The sequence below is a fragment of the Alligator mississippiensis genome, chromosome 4 (genome assembly GCF_030867095.1).
Source record: "Alligator mississippiensis isolate rAllMis1 chromosome 4, rAllMis1, whole genome shotgun sequence".
Lineage (NCBI taxonomy): Eukaryota > Metazoa > Chordata > Crocodylia > Alligatoridae > Alligator > Alligator mississippiensis.
The window spans coordinates 61,762,531-61,780,837 of record NC_081827.1 but is presented as its reverse complement, the minus strand read 5'-3'; the positions used below and the strand labels follow the sequence as shown (position 1 = coordinate 61,780,837).

Sequence of the window (18,307 nt, the reverse complement as noted above, 5' to 3'; positions counted from 1 at the left end):
CAGTGCTTATCCACCAGAAATGCTAAATAACATTTAAAGGGAAAAAGGCAATTTGCTCTCTGGGCATTCACTGTTGATCTTGCATTTTGTTATAGGTTCAATTATTTTTTCCCACTATAATACAACATTAAATACTCTAAACAATATATTTTGCTGATAAAATATAAAATCAAAATGACTATAGATATAAATATACTTAGTATGGTAGACCTGTTAAGCAAGGTGTAAGATGAAGGGGAGAAATTATTTGAATTAATGCCTGTTATACATATCATGAAAAATGCAGCATCATGCATCCTACTGACTAAAATGGGGATTTGAAAGAGAAGCAAAGGTTAAGGGAATATTAACATGCAAGATTATGCTGTTCCAAGGCATCTCTGATCCACAGGGGATTTTAGAAAATACAAAAGATCTAGGTAGATTACATCAAAGTTAGGGAGCTTAGACTTCAATGTGTAATTTTCTCTATAGGTGCGTAGGTTATTATGTCCTTTCTTTAACTATTTTTTTCTGCTGGATATTCAGCCACTGTGAAACCTGTGACTGTGCAACAGCAAGTTGCCGATAGAATTATCCCAGGAAATAAGATTAGTAAATTTCTACATAAACTCCTGCAAAATAATTGAAAACACAGGTTTGCAACTGTAAGGCAACATGTTGTCTTCTCCAAGAAAACTAGGATGTGCACTCAGAAGGGCCACATTAATGGACAATTCCTGCAGCATTGCTGTAAACTAACCAGGTTATGTCACTTTGGGGAATATAGGGCAGCTTCTCTAAAGTTCCTTTGTTTGTGCAGTTCAGAGTGCATGGATAAAGTCCACAAAACCCCTGTGGCCCTGTGGTGGGGAGGAGAGAATCCCCTTGGGCTGAGGCAGGGTTAAACCTGAGCCTTCTGCTTTCAAGCAAATACTTTAACTGTTTAGCTATTATGTAAAAGGCGGGTGGCTCATTCTATTTAAAGGAAAAAAGGGAACCCCAGGGTCCTTTTGAGCCCTATTCAACCAGGAGAGGATTCTAGGCTCTGATCCCTGGCTGGATGGAGGTACTTTCCTGCCTGACTCAAACCCCTAAACAGTGGAGAAGGGTTTTATGCTATTATCCAGTTTAGCAGGTTTTCCTATTGGGAAAGAGCTTTTATAAGCAGTGAACCAAGATGCTCTGATACTTTGTCAGTTATGTTGCATGCCTACTTAAACTTCTGTATGGCCCTTGGTTAGCAGACTATTGTTAAGAACTGTTAAGTTAAGGTTTTCCTCTCTATTGAATTAGATGAATTGTGCATTTTGCTCTTTCTATGGCTCCCCTTTTAAAAACAGTGGTGGTTACCAGAAGGAATGAGCTCATGCTTGGTACTGCAACATGTCCAGTGAGACATGGTGGCTCAGCAGAAAAAAACAGCTTGCTACAGCTCTGAAAATAGGCATTGAGTTCTGCTCTGGACTCATGCCAAAGGCTGTGTCCCACTCAGTCCAGCTATAAATGAGTATTTGCTCATTCAGACTCAGGAGCCAATGGTGCCAGATGTGATGCAAGCCACCTCTTTCCCTTATATGCCATTAGCTTTAGAAATTGGTGTGCATTAGAGCTTTGTTACACATTAATTTTAGGTGGTTCCTGGAGCTCTTAACCCCTTGTGTTGTATACACATCAACACCTTAAATTAGTTTTAAGCACACCTGGGAGGGAGCAGGTTTTGTCTCTGATCCGTGTTACCCAGCTTGCTTCCCATTAATGTGTGGCCACTCCCCACAGATAAGCAGGGATCCTGGTTTTCTCTGATAGAAAACAAATTCTCTGATAAAAAATTACAACTTATCTGATTAAAAAACCCCAAATCCACAATTGAAATGAAACACCACTATATATATATATATATATATATATATATATATATATATATATATATATACACACACAGAGAGAGAGAGAGAGAAAGGTATTAACTGAACAGAATGTGTGTTATTGATATATTTAGAATTTTAAAGCAATTTAGAGGCCTACCAGTGCCTCAATCACTATAATAAAATAAATTCTAAATACCGATAAACTTTGGTATTTGATTTTGTGTTTTTTATCATAGAAAATTAGAGCTCTTCTTAACTCAACAGGGGGCAGATTTAGGCCCCTCACTCCCAAGCCACAGCTCCCCCAGCCCTGCTGGTGCCCCTCACGCTCCACCTGCAGCCCCCCCTCCCCCTCCCCCTGCCCTTCTGGTGTCCCTCACTCCTCACCCCCAGCCCCCCAGCCCCCCAGCCCTTCTGGTGCCCCTTGCTCCCAACTCACAGCCCCCTGCCCCCCCAGCCCTGTCAGAGGGGGCCTCCAGCTGCCAGGACTATGGGGCCAGGGACACCGGACCGCAGCCCCTTGCCCCCCACAGCAGTGCCTGAGTCCCAGCTGCCACCCATGGGAGGCAGTGTCTGCTGCAGTATAGCAGGGTGTGGAACCTGGATCCCCCTCTTCCATGGGCTGCAAGGCCAGAGCAGAGCCCATAGTGGAAGCAATGCAGAATACCTGCTGTGGGCTTGGGTGGAGGGGGCCAGCTGCCTGTTGCTGTGTGCACTCCGGTGGGAGAACAGGGGGCACATGCCCCCCAAATCTGTGTGTGGGGTAGGGGCAGGTGTGCTCCCCTTTCTGCTGCCCTCCCCCAGGGCATTCATGGCCCAGTGGGTGGGACATGGCATGGCAGGGCAGAGTGGGGCTGGGTGGGAAGCTCGTTGCTGCCACTGGGAGCTCCGTGCCACCATGGTGAGGCACCCCCTGCCCACCTGACAGTAGCAGGGGGCACAACTCCACACTGCCACTGCCACTACTGCTGGGCAGGTAGGGTGCACCTCACTAGAGTGGTGCAGGGCTCACAGTGGTGGCAAGGAGTTTCCCCACCTATACAGGGCCTCAATCCCTACCCCCCCCCCCCCCACCTGCACCACACTAGCTGCAGGAACTGCTTTCCAGGCACTGTAGCAAAACCCCCCGCCCCGTTTTTCTTTTTTTTATTTTGGAATACATTCCCTCCCCTTCCCCTAACCATTTCTGACTTTCTCTCTGCCTTCTTTATCCCTTATAAGTGATTACAAGTAGTACTAGGTAAGCTAAAATAAGTTCTTGTATGCTATTATTGTAATAAGCCCCCTTTTTTTATATTGTAAATAGCGTTATATTATGTTTGTGTTGATTTTACTGATTAATAGAGTATTATATTGCATTTCTATAATTTTTTGCATTGATTTTTATTGTTTCATATTAATACCGTATGGTTTAGGCCTGTGTCTGTAATGTCAAGTTTCCATTTTGTATGTCAAGCCTCCACCTTGTGTCCCTTGCCTTATACAATATGTTGCAACTACGACTCATACCTACCCTTCCTATGTAAATTGGGTTTCCTTGAATGCCTGAAACAAAAGAGTGAATGGATGAGTGAAACACAACGATAGCAGGACCCCGGGCTGACCTTGCCTGGACATGCTCTCCCCATAGGAGATCTTAGGTAGTCTGCCCCATAAAAAGGGGTAGTGAAGACTGACTCCTTGGAATGCCTTCTCCATCTGGACCAGCACCATGCCACACCACCTATCCACCCAGAGGCCCTGCCACCAACCCATCTCTGGACAACACCCTGTTGGAGAAGACCCCAACTGGCCATCGAGGACTCCCCTCCCAACCTGGATAGGTAGCTATCAACCCCATCCTCTCTTCAACTAAGGACTTGGACTCTGTTTCTCTTCCCTACCTGAACTCCAACCCTTCCACTGAATCTCTTTCTTCTGCTACCATTGCGTGTGGGGGGGGGGGGAGGAGGGGAGTGCTTGTGTGAGTGTGTGTGGGAACCAAGCTGTACAGTATAGTGTTCATTTAATAAAACTCTTATTTGGAACCCTGAATTGGGTTTTGCTTTACTACAGTTCCAGCCCTGCTCCAATCTCTGCTCCTCGCCCGTCTAACTTCTGCCTCATTTCTCCCTCTCCTGCTTCTGGCTCACTGCCACCTCCAACATCTGTCCCATGCTCCTGTGGCTCCAGCCATCCTGAACTCTTCTCTGCCTGCAAACCCATTTCTTTGCTATTGCCTCATCCCCACTGCCTTTTTCCCTGATCTCTGCCACTTGCTCTTTGGTTACCAAGTACCCCAAGCGCACACATACACACCATACTACCCAAGTTAGGAACTCACCTGTGTGTATGTATAGGTGGGTGGTATGTGTGTGAACTGGCAAATATATATATCTCATTGTGTGTGTGATATACAAATTAGTGATCTGTGTATGTGTATTGAGTGTGTGGGTATTGACCACTGATTGTTGTCTAATTTTCGGTGTGTATAGCGTGTATGTGCTTAAATTGGTGATAGGTGTGTGTAACAGGGTCTTTGTTAAGAGCCCTGTTACTTGAGGAAAATCCCAGACAGCTGGGGTAAGACTCCCCACCCCCCGCAAGGTCGGCCAGTGGGATGCCGCCTCTGGGAATAAAAGAAAGGGGAGGTCCAGAAGAAAATGCCTTCAGGCACCACAGATGGGAAAAGGGGCTGCTTGAAACCCCAGAGATAGAGGATCCAGCGGAGGGATCCAAGGCCTAAGAGAAGCACTGAGACCAAGGGATCCCGGAGGTGGCTAGTCGGCAACACCGCCAACTACTTACAGTGGAACTCCAGAGGCTGCAGTGAGTCCAGGGAAAAGCTGAGGCTTTACACTGGGATGAGGCGAGGCATCCCTAATTTGAAAGAGGGTCGCAGGGCGAGACCCGAGAAGGGACACTGACAACTACCCCAGAGTTCGAGGGGGGGGGGGAGATGATTCTAGGTCCTGCTGCCAGGATTATGGGGCATTAACGGCGAGAAGACTTCCAGACCTGAGCCTGCACAGATCGCAGAGGGAGAGGCAGGGAGGTGCTCATAACAAGCTGCTAATGAGGCAATTAGTAATGATAAGCTGAGACACGGGCGGGGGAACTCCTTATCCCCCTTTGACTCACAAGTGACTGAGATGGGGTTGTGAATGATTACCCCGTACTGAGGGAAGCAGCCGGGGACATCCTCCACACGAGTAGCCATCTGTAAAAGAAAAGATAAGAAAAAAAAAATACCTAGAATAACCTAACGGGTCAGGAGTAGTCATTCTGTGGGTACCAATTAACACCCCATCAATCTCTTTCCTCCCCTCATAAGATCCAAGTCATGGCAGGAAAGAACCAGAGGAATGGGCGGTATCCCGCTAACCCCATAACTAAGTGGTGCATTGGCCTGGAACCAAAGACTCTATAATGGAAATTATGGATACCCAGGTCCCCACCGATTGGCAGCGAGCCCACAACCTTACGTTGAGACTCCTCCAAGGCCAGCAGGCACTGTTAGAGGAGACGGTACAGATGCGGACCCAAGAGGCTAGAATACGATTTTTTCGTGCCAGCAAGATTTGTGCAAGAAAATCGAGGCATGACAGATGCTACTTGGGAGAGAAGGCAGAGGGACCGGGCTGCCCTGCATGTCCACCGAAGGCGATGTGGAGGCCTATTTGGAGTCTATTGAGAGAGTGGTGATGGCCGCTAAGTGGGATCCTGGAAGTTGGGCAGCCAGGCTGGGACCACTCCTGATCAGGCCAGCACAAGCCGCCTACTGAGCCCTCAGCAGGGTGGAAGCTCAAGATTACAAAAATGTTAAAGAAGCTATCCTATACCATTTACAGGTCTCCCTGGAGACCTATCGACACAAATTCCGAGTTCAGAAGGGCTCCGAAGGACCACAGCCTCGATTACTGGCTCAGATGCTGCAGGATTTGGCCGAACTCTGGTTACAGTCGGAGACATACACCACCCAGGAGATAATAGATTTGATCATCTTGGAACAGTTCCTGATGGACCTCAGTGGCAGCTCTCAAAGATGGGTGCAGCACCATCAGCCTAAAACCTTGGAGGAAGCATTACGGCTAGCAGAGAACTACACATCAGCTGAAGAAGGGGAAATCCCCAAACAAGACCGGGCAGGTGGCCCAACACTGGGGACCCAGCAGAGCAGCCCTATTCAGCCACAATGTGGTGAGACCACATAGAAGGAGAGGCGTGTATGGAACCCCCGCGAGCTAGCATGCTATCGTTGTGGAGAGAAGGGACATACGTCTCGGTTTTGTCCCAGGCAGTCCCAGACCCCAACTCCCACGAATGACACACACGACAAGAAGATGGACTGTAGTTTTGGATGACATAAAGGACAGGGCCAGAAAGCCAAGCCCGTGGTGGAAGTGAAAATAGGCGACACGAAAATACCCGCTGTTGTAGACATGGGTTGCTCCCAATCAGTGGTTAGCAAGGAGTTGTTCCCCCCCGTGGGGAGCCCCAAAAGCCCAGTGTGCATGATCTGCATATATGGTGTTGCCTATACATATGAGCGGAAGAGGGTAAAACTCTCGGTACTAGGGCAGACTGAAGAGATCCCAGTAGGTTTGGCTGAAACATTGCCCTGTCCCATGTTGTTGGGGTAGATTGGCCACACCTTGAAGAGGTTATCCAACAACTGTTTACGAAAATGAATGATGGCAAAGAAAGAAGCCCTTGGGCCAGCTGTTTTGGGGACCCAGAAGAAGACCTGGACCTAGACCAAATCATAGGAAAAGGACACTTCCGAGAGGAACAACGACAGGAACCCCTGTTCCAGAACATATGGCAGTCCCAGCTCGCCCGAGAGGAAGAAGGAACCCTAGATCCACAGAGAATCGCACAGAACCCATGGTATGAGGTAAGGAAAGGCATCCTTTCTTAGGTGGAGAATCAAGAGGAGGAAAGAGAGAGGCCCCAGATTTTGGTACCCCACAAGTACTGGGAGGCTCTGCTAAGGGTGGCCCATACTTTGCCCATGGGTGGGCACCTTGGAAGGGACAAGACGGAAGCAAGGTTAAAACAGTCTTCTGGCCGGGCATGTATAGGATGGTATAAAAATTCTGTGCTGAGTGCCCCGAATGTCAGAAAATCGGGGGGGGATAAGGTCATCGAAGGTCCCTCTGATATCAATGCCCCTTATCGGGTGTCCTTTTGATCAAATTGCTCTCGATATAGCTGGACCCTTTCCTCATAGCTGGGCTGGGTACCAATTCATTCTTGTAATCACTGACTACGCCACCTGATTCCCCAAAACAGTACCGTTGAAGTCAGTGACAGCTACAGCCATAACGGGGGCTCTTCTGAAATGGATTGCCTGGGTAGGCATCCCTCGCGAAATCCTGACCGACCAAGGAAAATTTTTATGTCGAAAATTTTAAAGGGGGTCTGCCAGGTGCTGTGAATTAAACAGCTATGCATCTCCAACTATCATCCACAAACCGATGGACTAGTAGAACCGGAGATCCACTCTTGAGCCCAGGGGTGATCCAGGGGGCAACCTGATAGCAGTGTGCATGTGTCTAGGCTGGTAATTCTGGATATGTGTGTGCCTGAGTTGGTGGTGGGGGCGTATGTGCCTAGTGTATGTATGTGCACCTAATTGATTTTTGTGTGTGCATATGTGAAATTGTGTCACACCCTCCTGTCTAACAGCACAATTTTGAGATCCTGAGAGTTGGCCTGGCCCTACAGGACAATAGCACCACCGCTCTCCCATCTTGATGGCACCTTCTTCCCTGGACAGATCCAGACCCAACTTAACTGCCTGTCCAACTGCCACCCCCAGCAGGGCACAGCAGGGATCAAAGGTTGTGGGAGAGAAGCTGAGTCTGAGCCAGCCCTGGCTGAATCAGATTCTCAGGCCCTGCCCCCGCCCCCTCTACAGCCTGCCACCTGCAGAGCTGTGTGCAAAATGGTAATCCTGCAGTTTCCCTCTTCAATGAGGAAAATCCATGTTTTTCTCCTTTAAAGGGGAAAATCCCATGTTTTTCCAAGGAAAATGGAAAACTCAGATCCCTCCTACAAACATAAACAGTAATCTAGTTGATCTGAACTATAAACTTAAATTCATATTAAAATACTATATTTTTCTCATATGCAACATATCCCAGAACATAATTCACACCTCATTTTCAGGAGGACAGACTGAAGAAAAGATTTTTTCTGGGGTTATGGCTCTACAGAGCAGGGACAGAGCCTAGTCTTCAGCTCACTCACCCTCTCTTCCCTACTTAACGAAAGCTGAAATTCTTGTTGCTGAAGACTGATCTCCATGAGTGGATTTATGATATTGAAGAGCTAAAACATGCACGGCACGTGAAGGCATTTTGCTTGACACTCGCACCTCAGGGAAGGGGCTGGGACTCAGGCTAGGGCTGTGCTGCCAAAACAAGGATCAGGCCCTGTGATGCTCCCCCTGCTACCTGCCCATAGCACACCAACATCTTACAGGTCAAGGTTGTGGTTGTTTTTGGCACTCTGTACAAAAACATTCCTGACCCCTGAACTAAGGAGTCTCCCAGGCTATGAAGCAGAAGACACCAACCAGGAATAGCAGAAGTCAGCAATATTTCCCTAAGAAATGTTGGCTTGATTAGTAGAACATTAACCTCATTAAAAAGGAGAGATAATTACCACCTCTGGAATAAAGAACAATGAGCTCTTAATTGATTTCCTCAGATGCCTGAATAGTAATGCAACAGCTGCTGTGCCGTGGACCAGGAATTAAAACAGGGTGCTTCTATCCTAGGCAGAAAATCAGCTTCCCTGCTTAATGTATGTACCCCCACATTGCTTTTTGGGGACTGGGTGATTTTTGGGGGAAAAGATGCATTGCATGTAAGGAAATAGTCCCGGAAGGTGGGATCTGATGATAGCATAGTCCCTATACTCAGCACTTCCTTATTATTGGCTGCTCTCAGTATACTTGTGAATGCCCTTGGTACTTAGCTCTCCCTGTACATTGTACAGGGAGTGCAAATACCTTGCACAAGGTGTGGGATTCACACTGGGGTCTGGGCAACTAAAAGGACTTAAACTGCCTAAGTTGTAGGCACTTAAAACCTTTCTTAGACATTGCCCTTAGTGTTTCATGGGATACTTAATGACAAACTGCTTGAGCTCCCTACCCCATGTGTGTAAGCATTTTTTGTGGAGATTTACTAACTTACAAATTGTTCAACCATCTGCAGCAGTCTGTTTGAAGCCAGAATCTCTACAGCCTTGCTCCGCATGTGGTTGTTTGAAACAGGACTAAGTCAGAAAGGTAGCATTTTACAACCACTTAACAGAGTTGCAAATGATCATATTGATTACAAGGCCTGAGGTTGCATGGTCTACATGTGCTGCAATGGTGTTTCCCAGATGGTTGAAAACAATACTCATTTCAAAACATGAGTATTAAATTTAAAAATGAGCAGGTTGCATTTTCTTAACTTTATAAACAGTTATAAAAAAGGGCAAAGTTGTCAGTGCCTAAGATGAGGTTGAAAAAAAAAGTTGATCTTGAAAACATTTGAGCGCCTGAAACTTTCCCTGACATTAGCAAGTGGTTAGTGCTCAGCTCATTTCAAAGTGTAAGCCACTTATTTTGGGCTGAGATTTTCCAACAAGCTTTAAGGTTCAGAAAGTGAAAATATTTAGATACCATTTTCTTCCTCTTCCAAAGCCAAACTTTTAAGCCTTCTACCACCTTCTGGATTCCCTAGTTGAAGTGCTGAGACTTGATATACAATGCATGCAGAAATGTATGCACTGAAGAACAGGATTTATAGACACCAGAAAGCTAAGCAGGGAGCCACCGAAGGTAACCAGTAGGAAATGCTAAGTAGATGTGTTAGGGTAGCTTGTCACACATATGCGTAAGGTTCCACCTGCCCGAGTGGTGAATTATAGTATTTTTTAACTTTTCTTTTATATTCAGCCTTATTTAACCGTTGCTTACATTTATGTATAACCTCATTATTCTTTGAACTTTTCATTTTACTTGTGCATGTATTATCAGCTGACTATGAACTGTTCTCATAGGCAGCTCATAACCTTGAGCTTGCTCATCTGTTCTATCCTTTTTTATCACTGTGAGAAGTTTTTTCTAACATAACATAGTAATAGCCTTGTTACCTGCTCAAAATAACTGAACTTGGCACTAACCGGCTGAATGCTCAGGTTAAGACACCAGCAAAGGACCAAATTAGGAGGTGTACTTGTAATGGGTCTGAACAAAGGAATATGCTGACAGGATAAAATATGGACAGTATGCTAACTGTAGGAAAACCAATCAACGATATCTAGAAGCAGAGAGTCATCAGAGGTGTGAAGTTGAAGAAAAACATAAAAGGAAGCAGCAAGAAAGGTGTGCCATCATAAATCCAGCCTTCAACACCTGTCTGGATTTTGCCATAAAGACTTTCCACTGTCACATCCTCTGCTTTCAGGAACTGATTGCCCACCTTTTCTATTGTGCAAAGTTAGCACCTGGAAATTAGGTGAGATCATTGAACTAAATGTTTTTTTTCTCTGTATGTAGACACTGCTAAGATAATATTTGTTGTATGGATAAAGCGGTTTTGTTTTCGTATTTCACTCCCACTTAAGGGTTAATTGTGCTTTAATGATCCCTTAGCGCTGTCTGGTGGACAGTGGACCTAAAACTTATGTCTATAAGGTGCTATCTACTAACAGATGGGCCTAAAGCTTATGTTTATAAGGTAAATGGCCAACTTCAGGATATAAGGAAGATTTCTATTCACAACTATGAAATTTTCCTAGAGCTCTACACTAGGGTTCTTGTGAAGGTCCTCAGAGGCAGAAAGAATCATACCAGAACACAGCATGGTGGTTAGAAAATTCTAGGTTCAAATCCCTACTTCAAATCAAAAGGATAAGAGATGCGAGTTGGAGTCTCCTCCTCTGCCAAACTTTCTCTCTACTCTACTGCTGCCACACAGGCTCTCTGCATAAGGCAAGCAGGTGTTGCTGCCACTGCTGTAGCAGTACCAGTTGCCTTACCTGTGCAGAGAGCCTAGGCAGGCAAGACTTCCCAGGTACTGAATGAGCTTGCTAATGCCTCTGCTCAGTGGCATTTAGATGCTGGATGCCAAATACCTAAGTTCTTTTGTGGACTTATTCTTATGTGTTCACATGTGGATTCAAAAATCTGATTTAGGATAGTCACTTTAGAAAAGAAATGCACGACTCAAATTTTTATGTGCACAAGTACAAACTGTAAAACTCTAAAGGCTTTAAGATATCAGTTTATTCAGTAATGGCATAAGACAAACATTTTGAAAATGAATTCTTGGTTGGTCCAAAACAAATTTACATATGCACCAAAATGTGTAGTTTAAAAATTCCTGTTAAGTCTTTTGAAATACTGAAACACCAAAAACTAGATGAGGAATCCATGGTTCACAGCTCTGATCATCTCTCAAACACCAGTGAAACTTGGCTCTTGGGCAAGGAGATGATACAAAGTCGTGAGTAATTTTATTTTCCCTCTCCATCAGCACAAGATGCCTGCGTTCCGTTTCCAGTATTACAACCAAGAGATTAACAGTCTTTTAAATATTTGCATAATATTGGTCTCTGTTCTGAAAATCCTTGTGAGCGTATTTTGCGTCTTTTTTATTGTGTGGTATTCTTCCAAATGGTTCCTGATCATTGAAACAGGTGTCAAAAACTTCATCCACGGCTTTTTCTGCTGTTTCTTTGCTGACTTTCCTAACAGCCAAAATGGAACGAACAGCTCTGTCTCGTACACAGGTCTGAGAAAAATGGAATAATAATAATAAAAAGCCCTTATAATTGTAATGCAAGAACAAATTACAAAATAACAAATAACCAGTTACAGGTAACAATTTACAAAAGTATTGTGGCTAGGTCTAACTTTTTTTTTTTTTTGGTTCTGCTATGCATCCATCAATTTGTAAATCAAAGATTTTAAAATAAAGTATATGATCATAATTTTGAATACAGGAAACCTTGAACAGAGACACCAGGGAAAGCTGGGAAATATGAAGAACTGGTGAAATGATAATGTAGGAGAGAGAGTGAATGAGCGCACACTAGAAAAGACAGAGAACAGAAGGACTGGGTTTCAGGGTGTGGTAGGTCAATATAAATTTATACAAAGGCTCAAAATGATTGCTAGTCATCTACACATTTCAGTGGTAACGTTTTGGCTGGGCATTCACTGAGAGTTGATCTGTGGTGTAGCAGCCTATTGGATCATTACTGATCTTTAATATAAATTAGTACTATTTACAATGCAGTTTCTTTACCTGATGATGCCCTTTTAATCCAAATTTAAATCTGGCTATTTCATTCATTAGTGAGCAATCTCCACTGAGGTTAGCAGCTCGAATCTAGTACAGAAACACAGAAGCAAAGAAAATAAATGGAAAACTCAGTGTTACAAATTTAAGTGTAGCATACTGAAGTAGTTTCCAACACTTTTCTGTTGAAGTCCTCTATCATGATGGATAGTGAAGAATGCGTAGGTGGATTCTGTTTCCATATACCAGTGGGTCTCAACCTTTTTAGCCTCAATGCACGCCCCCACACTCTTTAGATTCAAGGAACCCTTTGGAAAATGCCGCTTTTAGTTTTCACTCATTTCTTGAAAATTGTTTCAAAGAACTCAGAAACGTCACTACAGGTTTTTTTAACAATATGAACTGCTACTTGGAATCACTGAGTTAATCTTGTGAATCATGCCTGAACATTTAACAATGCTAGTATTGTGCAGCACCCTGCAGCACCCCTGAAAGAATCTCAAGACAGCTCAGAGTGCTGTGGCATCCAGGCTGAGAATCACTCTTATGCCAATACTGATGAATAGCTGGTGTCATATTTTTCCTGACTTCACTCTCCATCTTTTTTTTTTGCCTCCATTTTTCCCCTCCTTTTTTGTTCTATTTTTGCCCATCTTGTTTTGTAGTTCCCCATATTCTTGCCCCCTCAGCAAAAGACTTTACATGGAGGAAGGGGCAACCTTTTGTAGGTGTGAGGTGGAATGACCCACTACAGGTCAGTAGCGGGTGGGCAATTGTTCCCATAGCAGCACAAGGAGACTGCCCGCAGCCAAAGTCCCCTCCACTCCTGCCACTACAGCCACACATCTGCAGGCCGGATCCAATGTTCTGTGGGCTGCATCTAACCAGTGGGCTGTAGGTTGCCAACCCCTGCTTTACATTGTTCAGGAAGATATATCTGCTTGTGGTTCCAAAGAGCCAAGTTACACATTTCTGCACGTAAAATGAAAGAATACTGAAGAGCATTTGGGACCTACAGTTGAACCTGAAAACTTGGCAAAATGTTTCTATTGTCATCCGCATGAGGGCTGATGAAAGAGCAGGGAAAGCAAATAGGTATTCAAAGAACCACCTACTGTATTACCCAAAGAAACAAGAACACATCTGCTGTAGAGAAAAATACACTTGAATTGATCTCTCTGTCTCTTCTAACAGTTCTTTTTCCCTTGCCCTTCACTTTTCATTTTTCCTTATACCCAATTTTTAAGCTTTCTGGCTTGAGCATAAGTCCTCGATTGAGAGACAGCAAAGAAATTAGATTATTTGAAACCACATGCAGAAAAAATGGTTTTCTCCTAAAAGAAAATGAATATATATAGCTGTGAATAAAGGAAAACATTTGTTGAACTAAAAAGGAAGCCCCATGATGACACATAATAATTAAAAAGTACAAGTTACTATAGACTAAATCAAAGGAAATGGGAAAGTAAATGCAGACAGGATTAAACTGAATACAGAATACAGTTTAAATGGTTGTATGCTTGGTTACATATCAGGATGGATACAAATCAATGATTTTTTTAAAATAAAACAAATTGGATTTTTTTATTTAAATCAGACTTTTTTATTTAATCGTATTTTTTTGTTCAAAAGCTTTAAAAAAATAAACTTATGTAAAGATAGTTTTAATTTAAGATCTGTTAAAGCTCAAAGATATCATCATGGAATAGGAATTATAACTTCTAATTATAAGCTATTTGAGACAATATATTTATGTAACCTTTTTCAGAAGTTTTATAAATAGGTCACAACAGGCCATGGACTATAGAAGGAGCCCAATCTTATGTGGTTTCTAGAAGCTCCTCTATAGATTAGTAAAGATTAAAGAAAACCACTCTACCCAATGGGACGCAGTGCTCACTCTACTCTAGAAGATCCTATTAAGCATCTTTGTGCTCCTTAGTTTCAGTTCTCAAACTGTGGATTTGTATCTCCATAGATCAGACAGACAAGGTTCTTTGGATAAATGATTATTTTAATCATTTACTCAAATAGTTGGAAAATTTGTTCTTTACAAGCTTTCAGGCACAAACCCCCTTTTTCAGGCAAAGGGAGAGTTTGTTGTCTCCAGAGATAACATCTTTGTTAACAGCAGTATAGAGATGTCAGATGACAGATCTGTTTACCCATCCATTAGCCCTATTGTCTCTCTACAAGTTTGTGTACACACAGTCAAGCCCTTACCTTTCTCTAAAAGTGTGAAGTTTCAAAAAGTCAAATGAATAAAGGATATCAAATAACAACAATGCACTTTTTGTAGAAAACAGTGATTAAATTGAGGCTTCCTGACCAGTGATTTAAATCATGATTTAAATAGATCTGATTTAAATTGAACCCATCCTGTTACACACAAATCATTTTCTGTTAGTATGTTAATTTTAATGGTTATTAAACCATTAAACCAATGGTTCAAGATTTACTCCTATATACCATTTTTTTTTTACTTACCTCTGAACAGGCTAGATGTTTCACATTGCTTAACCAATTAACATGGGCACGACAGTGATCAAAAGCATGAATCAGTTCATGTGTAACCACTCGGTTCATAAGAGACTGACGGTGAATACTGTTCTGACACAAAACAATCTGTAGAGTAAACATGGGAAATAAGTTAAAGGACTTGTCACTGAAAAATGTAGGTATTTGGTGTCCTAGCTAAATAGTCCTATTAGATTTCCACTTCTTCTAATCTCTCAAAGATCCAGAATAAGTCATCTCTCTTATCAAGAACCTTGAGGATGTTCAAAATCTTTGTTCAGCAGTTGCCATTCCAGTCTGTTCTATGCTAGTACCTCTATAGTTCACATGACTATATGTACTATAAATGTTGCACTGTCCAGATTTTAAAATGACCTTTCTTTTGTGGACTTAAGATCATCAATATCTGCCTTTGATTATAATGGTATTTTCTTTTTAATTTTTCTTTTTTAATTAATAGTAAAGTCCTAAGACTTTCAAACGCTTTGACACAGGACTTTCCAACTGGCAGCCCATGGGCCACATGTCACCTGTAAGAGGTTAATTTGTGGCCCTTTTGCTTCTATCTGGCTGATACCCCCCTCAGGGACACAAAGTAGGATGGAACAGCCTGTCATGCAGGGAAAGCTTGTGGCCTAGGTGGCATGGTGCAGTAGGGGAGCCCAGAGCTGAGGGTGAGGCTGAAGCATGGGCAGCAAGGTGGGGGCAGAACACCCATGTCATGTGCAGGCCAGGGGGCCCATGGCTTGCACTTGCGTGGCCCTTGGTTGCTTCAAAGTTGGACAGTCCCACTTAGACACAAAATTCAGTGCCCACCTGTGAGGTAGCAGCATCAAAGCCTCCAACGGCAAGGCCATCACAGGTCTCACATGCAAAATGCCGATCTTTGAAAGCAATGCTGGAAGGCCAAAAAGCAAGAAGTGAGATTTAAAGAAGGACTAAGAAATCCCTGTAAGTCCATATATGAGATAGCATTGGTTAGAGGTTAACTTACCAGCCAGACTGCTTCATAGCATCAAGAAGCAGCTTAGCGTATGGACCTAGAAAAACAATGCTGCAATCAATTTCTCTAGATAAGAATTTTATACAGAAAGCAAAAGTTGTCTGTGACTTATTTCATGGAAGGAAATCAAAAGCGAGCTCTATATACTACATACATAACATGTTAGAAAAGTAAGGCCATTTTACATCTTTTGTATCATCTGTATCATCCTGCATCTGTAATCATGCAGTTTGATATAACATAGTATTCAAAGCTATTCACTGCTCAATCTAAGGTTGAGGTCAGCAACCTACAAGCCAGATCTGGTCCATGGAGCCTTTTGGTCCAATTTGTGGATGTGGGGTTTCAGTATTCAGCAGCAGGAACTGTCCCTATGCCACTATAGGGATAAGCAGTAGTAGTGGCTGGGTCCTAGCATCTCCCTTCCTGCCTCTGACCTGAGCTGGGTCATTGTGGCTTACAGCCCATGTTGCTGACCACTGACTTAAGACATGTTTGAGGATAAATGTTTGAGTAGAGGCCAAAAACTACTTTCAAATTTTGTACAGAACTTAGTGTAGCTGGTGCACAATAGCTGGGGTCTGCTTAACTCATGATGAGAGACAGAAATTTTCATGGCTTGGTCTTGGCATGAATAACTTATTTAATGGGCGTATCCTGGCAGCCCAGCCCCTTGCCTCTGATTGGCAGAGGTGCCCAGGGGGTAAGCAGGGAACACAGCAGCCACCATCTTGACTGCTGTCTGCCCTTCATGCAGCCCTGCCCCTTGGCGCTAATCAGAGGACAGGCCCGGGGAGGGGAAGGGAGTGGTGGCCATCTTTTCTGCTGTACTTCACTCAGCCCTGCCACCTGGTGCCTTTCCCTCCACTTGGCTGTAAGTCTGGACTGCAGCAGCAGGGAGGACCACTAACCACTGGGGAGCCAGCATAATGTTTTGTTGCTGACTTTGTGGACAGTCCCAGATTTCATGGTTTCTGTGAAATCCGTGAAACTGCAATTTAAATAGACCCCTAATAATAACAGAAAGGTCAGTGTATGCCTTATTATCTGGAGAGGGGAGAATAGAGCTGTCAAAAGAACAAGGAAGGGGAGGGGGAATATGTATGAGCCATTTTTGTAAAGAGATTTTCTTTCCTGCTTTAACCAGGATGCAAGCACTCACTGAGCAGATACATCTGAATAAAGCAGCCTTGAGATTTACTATTCAGCTTCCTGAGCATGGCATTTTAGAAATGATCACTTTAATGGAAATGTCCACTTGTCACAGGCCACTTCCTGGGTCTCCAAACACAAATGGCAGGTGTAAGCAAGAGACGCTGCTGCTATCGCTGTGTTACTGAGTCCTGTGTTTCAGTTAGTAAAGGTGCCCCTGCTGGACTGGGACGGGCTTCCCACAGCTGCCTGCCTCTCTGCAGCCTTTGGGGGCTTCACAGCCAAGTGGCAAAGGGAAGGAAATGACTCCTTGCATGCCACAAAGTCAGTTCTGGCCTATGAAAATTCATGCCTTGCTCAAGGTTTCACAGGAGCGGGCAGGGTGGGGCTTGGGTCCAGTACTGCCAGGTGTATGATAATTATCAAAATAAAGGCTGCGGCTGGGGAGTGCTCAGCCTTGAGGCTGCACTGTCTTTTTTAATGTTCAAAAAACAAGGTGGCGATGGGAATTTAAGTCTTCAGAGTAACAGGCAGGGTTGGGGTGGAGGGCAGGGCCTAGCTACTTGCTGGTCAAATTTCAGATGCCCAGTCTAGCTCCGCCCTGTCCATCTTGCTTTATATGATCATTTCAACCCCTGTCTACTGTACAATCAATAATAGTAAAAGTGCTCAAAACATACAGTACTTTTTGAGGCAGCTAATTGATACAGCATATGCAAAACCCAGGTCACTCTCAGGGTGTCTTAACAGCCTTCTGGCTTTGCTATCAGCACTCTCATGACTGCTCGCCTCAACCTAAAGAAATGCTTCAGCTTTGATGGCCCAGTCCCCACTCTCTCACTGAGTGTTACAGTGAGCAATACAAAGTAAATAAGACACATTTGCATACTTATTCGCATATCTTTTTTCAGTGCACAGTAATTTTTCAGTAAATACGGTCATTTCGAGCTTCCAATACTATAACTTCTTATTTAAAACCTGTCAGCACTACTCGGGTCTGAGGTGCGCTTGTACTTCCAACCCGCCTGCTGCCACCATGCTTCACCCAGGATGTGAGGGGGGGGGGGGGGTTGCCCGCCCCCGGGGGCAGCCGGGAGAAGCAACAGCCGGCTCCAGTAGCTGCAGGGCTGTTGCTAGCGCCCCGCTCCGACCTCCCTCCTCGCGCTGAACGCACTCAGAAGGCGGCGCTTGGCCCGAGAGCGCCCCGCCGCCCCGGCCCCCGGCCCGGCACGCACTGGTCTCGAGCGCGAGCTGCAGCCGCATGCGGCACCGGTTATGGTCCTGCAAAATGCTCAGGCTGAGGGACTGCTGCGGCGCCTTGTGCCGGTCGGGGAACAACTTGTAGCCGAAATCCCCGTCCTCCTCGGCGGCCTGCGGTGGCTCGGGCGCCTCCATGAGCCCGGTGGCGGGACAAAGGTCAGGGGGCACCGCTTGTCACGTGACGCGTTGGGAGCCGCGAGGCGACGGCGCGTTCCTATTGGCCGAGGCGGCTGCAA

The 18,307-nt window shown here is 44.5% G+C and overlaps 1 protein-coding gene across 1 annotated transcript; it reads right to left on the bottom strand.

Moving 5' to 3' along the window:
- Positions 1-11,101: 11,101 nt before the first annotated feature.
- ATP23 (ATP23 metallopeptidase and ATP synthase assembly factor homolog) lies at positions 11,102-18,246 on the bottom strand. The gene is made up of 6 exons (XM_006278810.4): positions 18,047-18,246; positions 15,651-15,696; positions 15,473-15,554; positions 14,627-14,764; positions 12,146-12,229; positions 11,102-11,629 (listed from the first exon to the last, which is right to left on the bottom strand). The coding sequence occupies exons 1-6, from the start codon at positions 18,204-18,206 to the stop codon at positions 11,426-11,428; spliced, it is 714 nt and encodes a 237-aa protein (XP_006278872.1). The 5' UTR covers positions 18,207-18,246; the 3' UTR covers positions 11,102-11,425.
- Between the last annotated feature and the right edge of the window lie 61 nt (positions 18,247-18,307).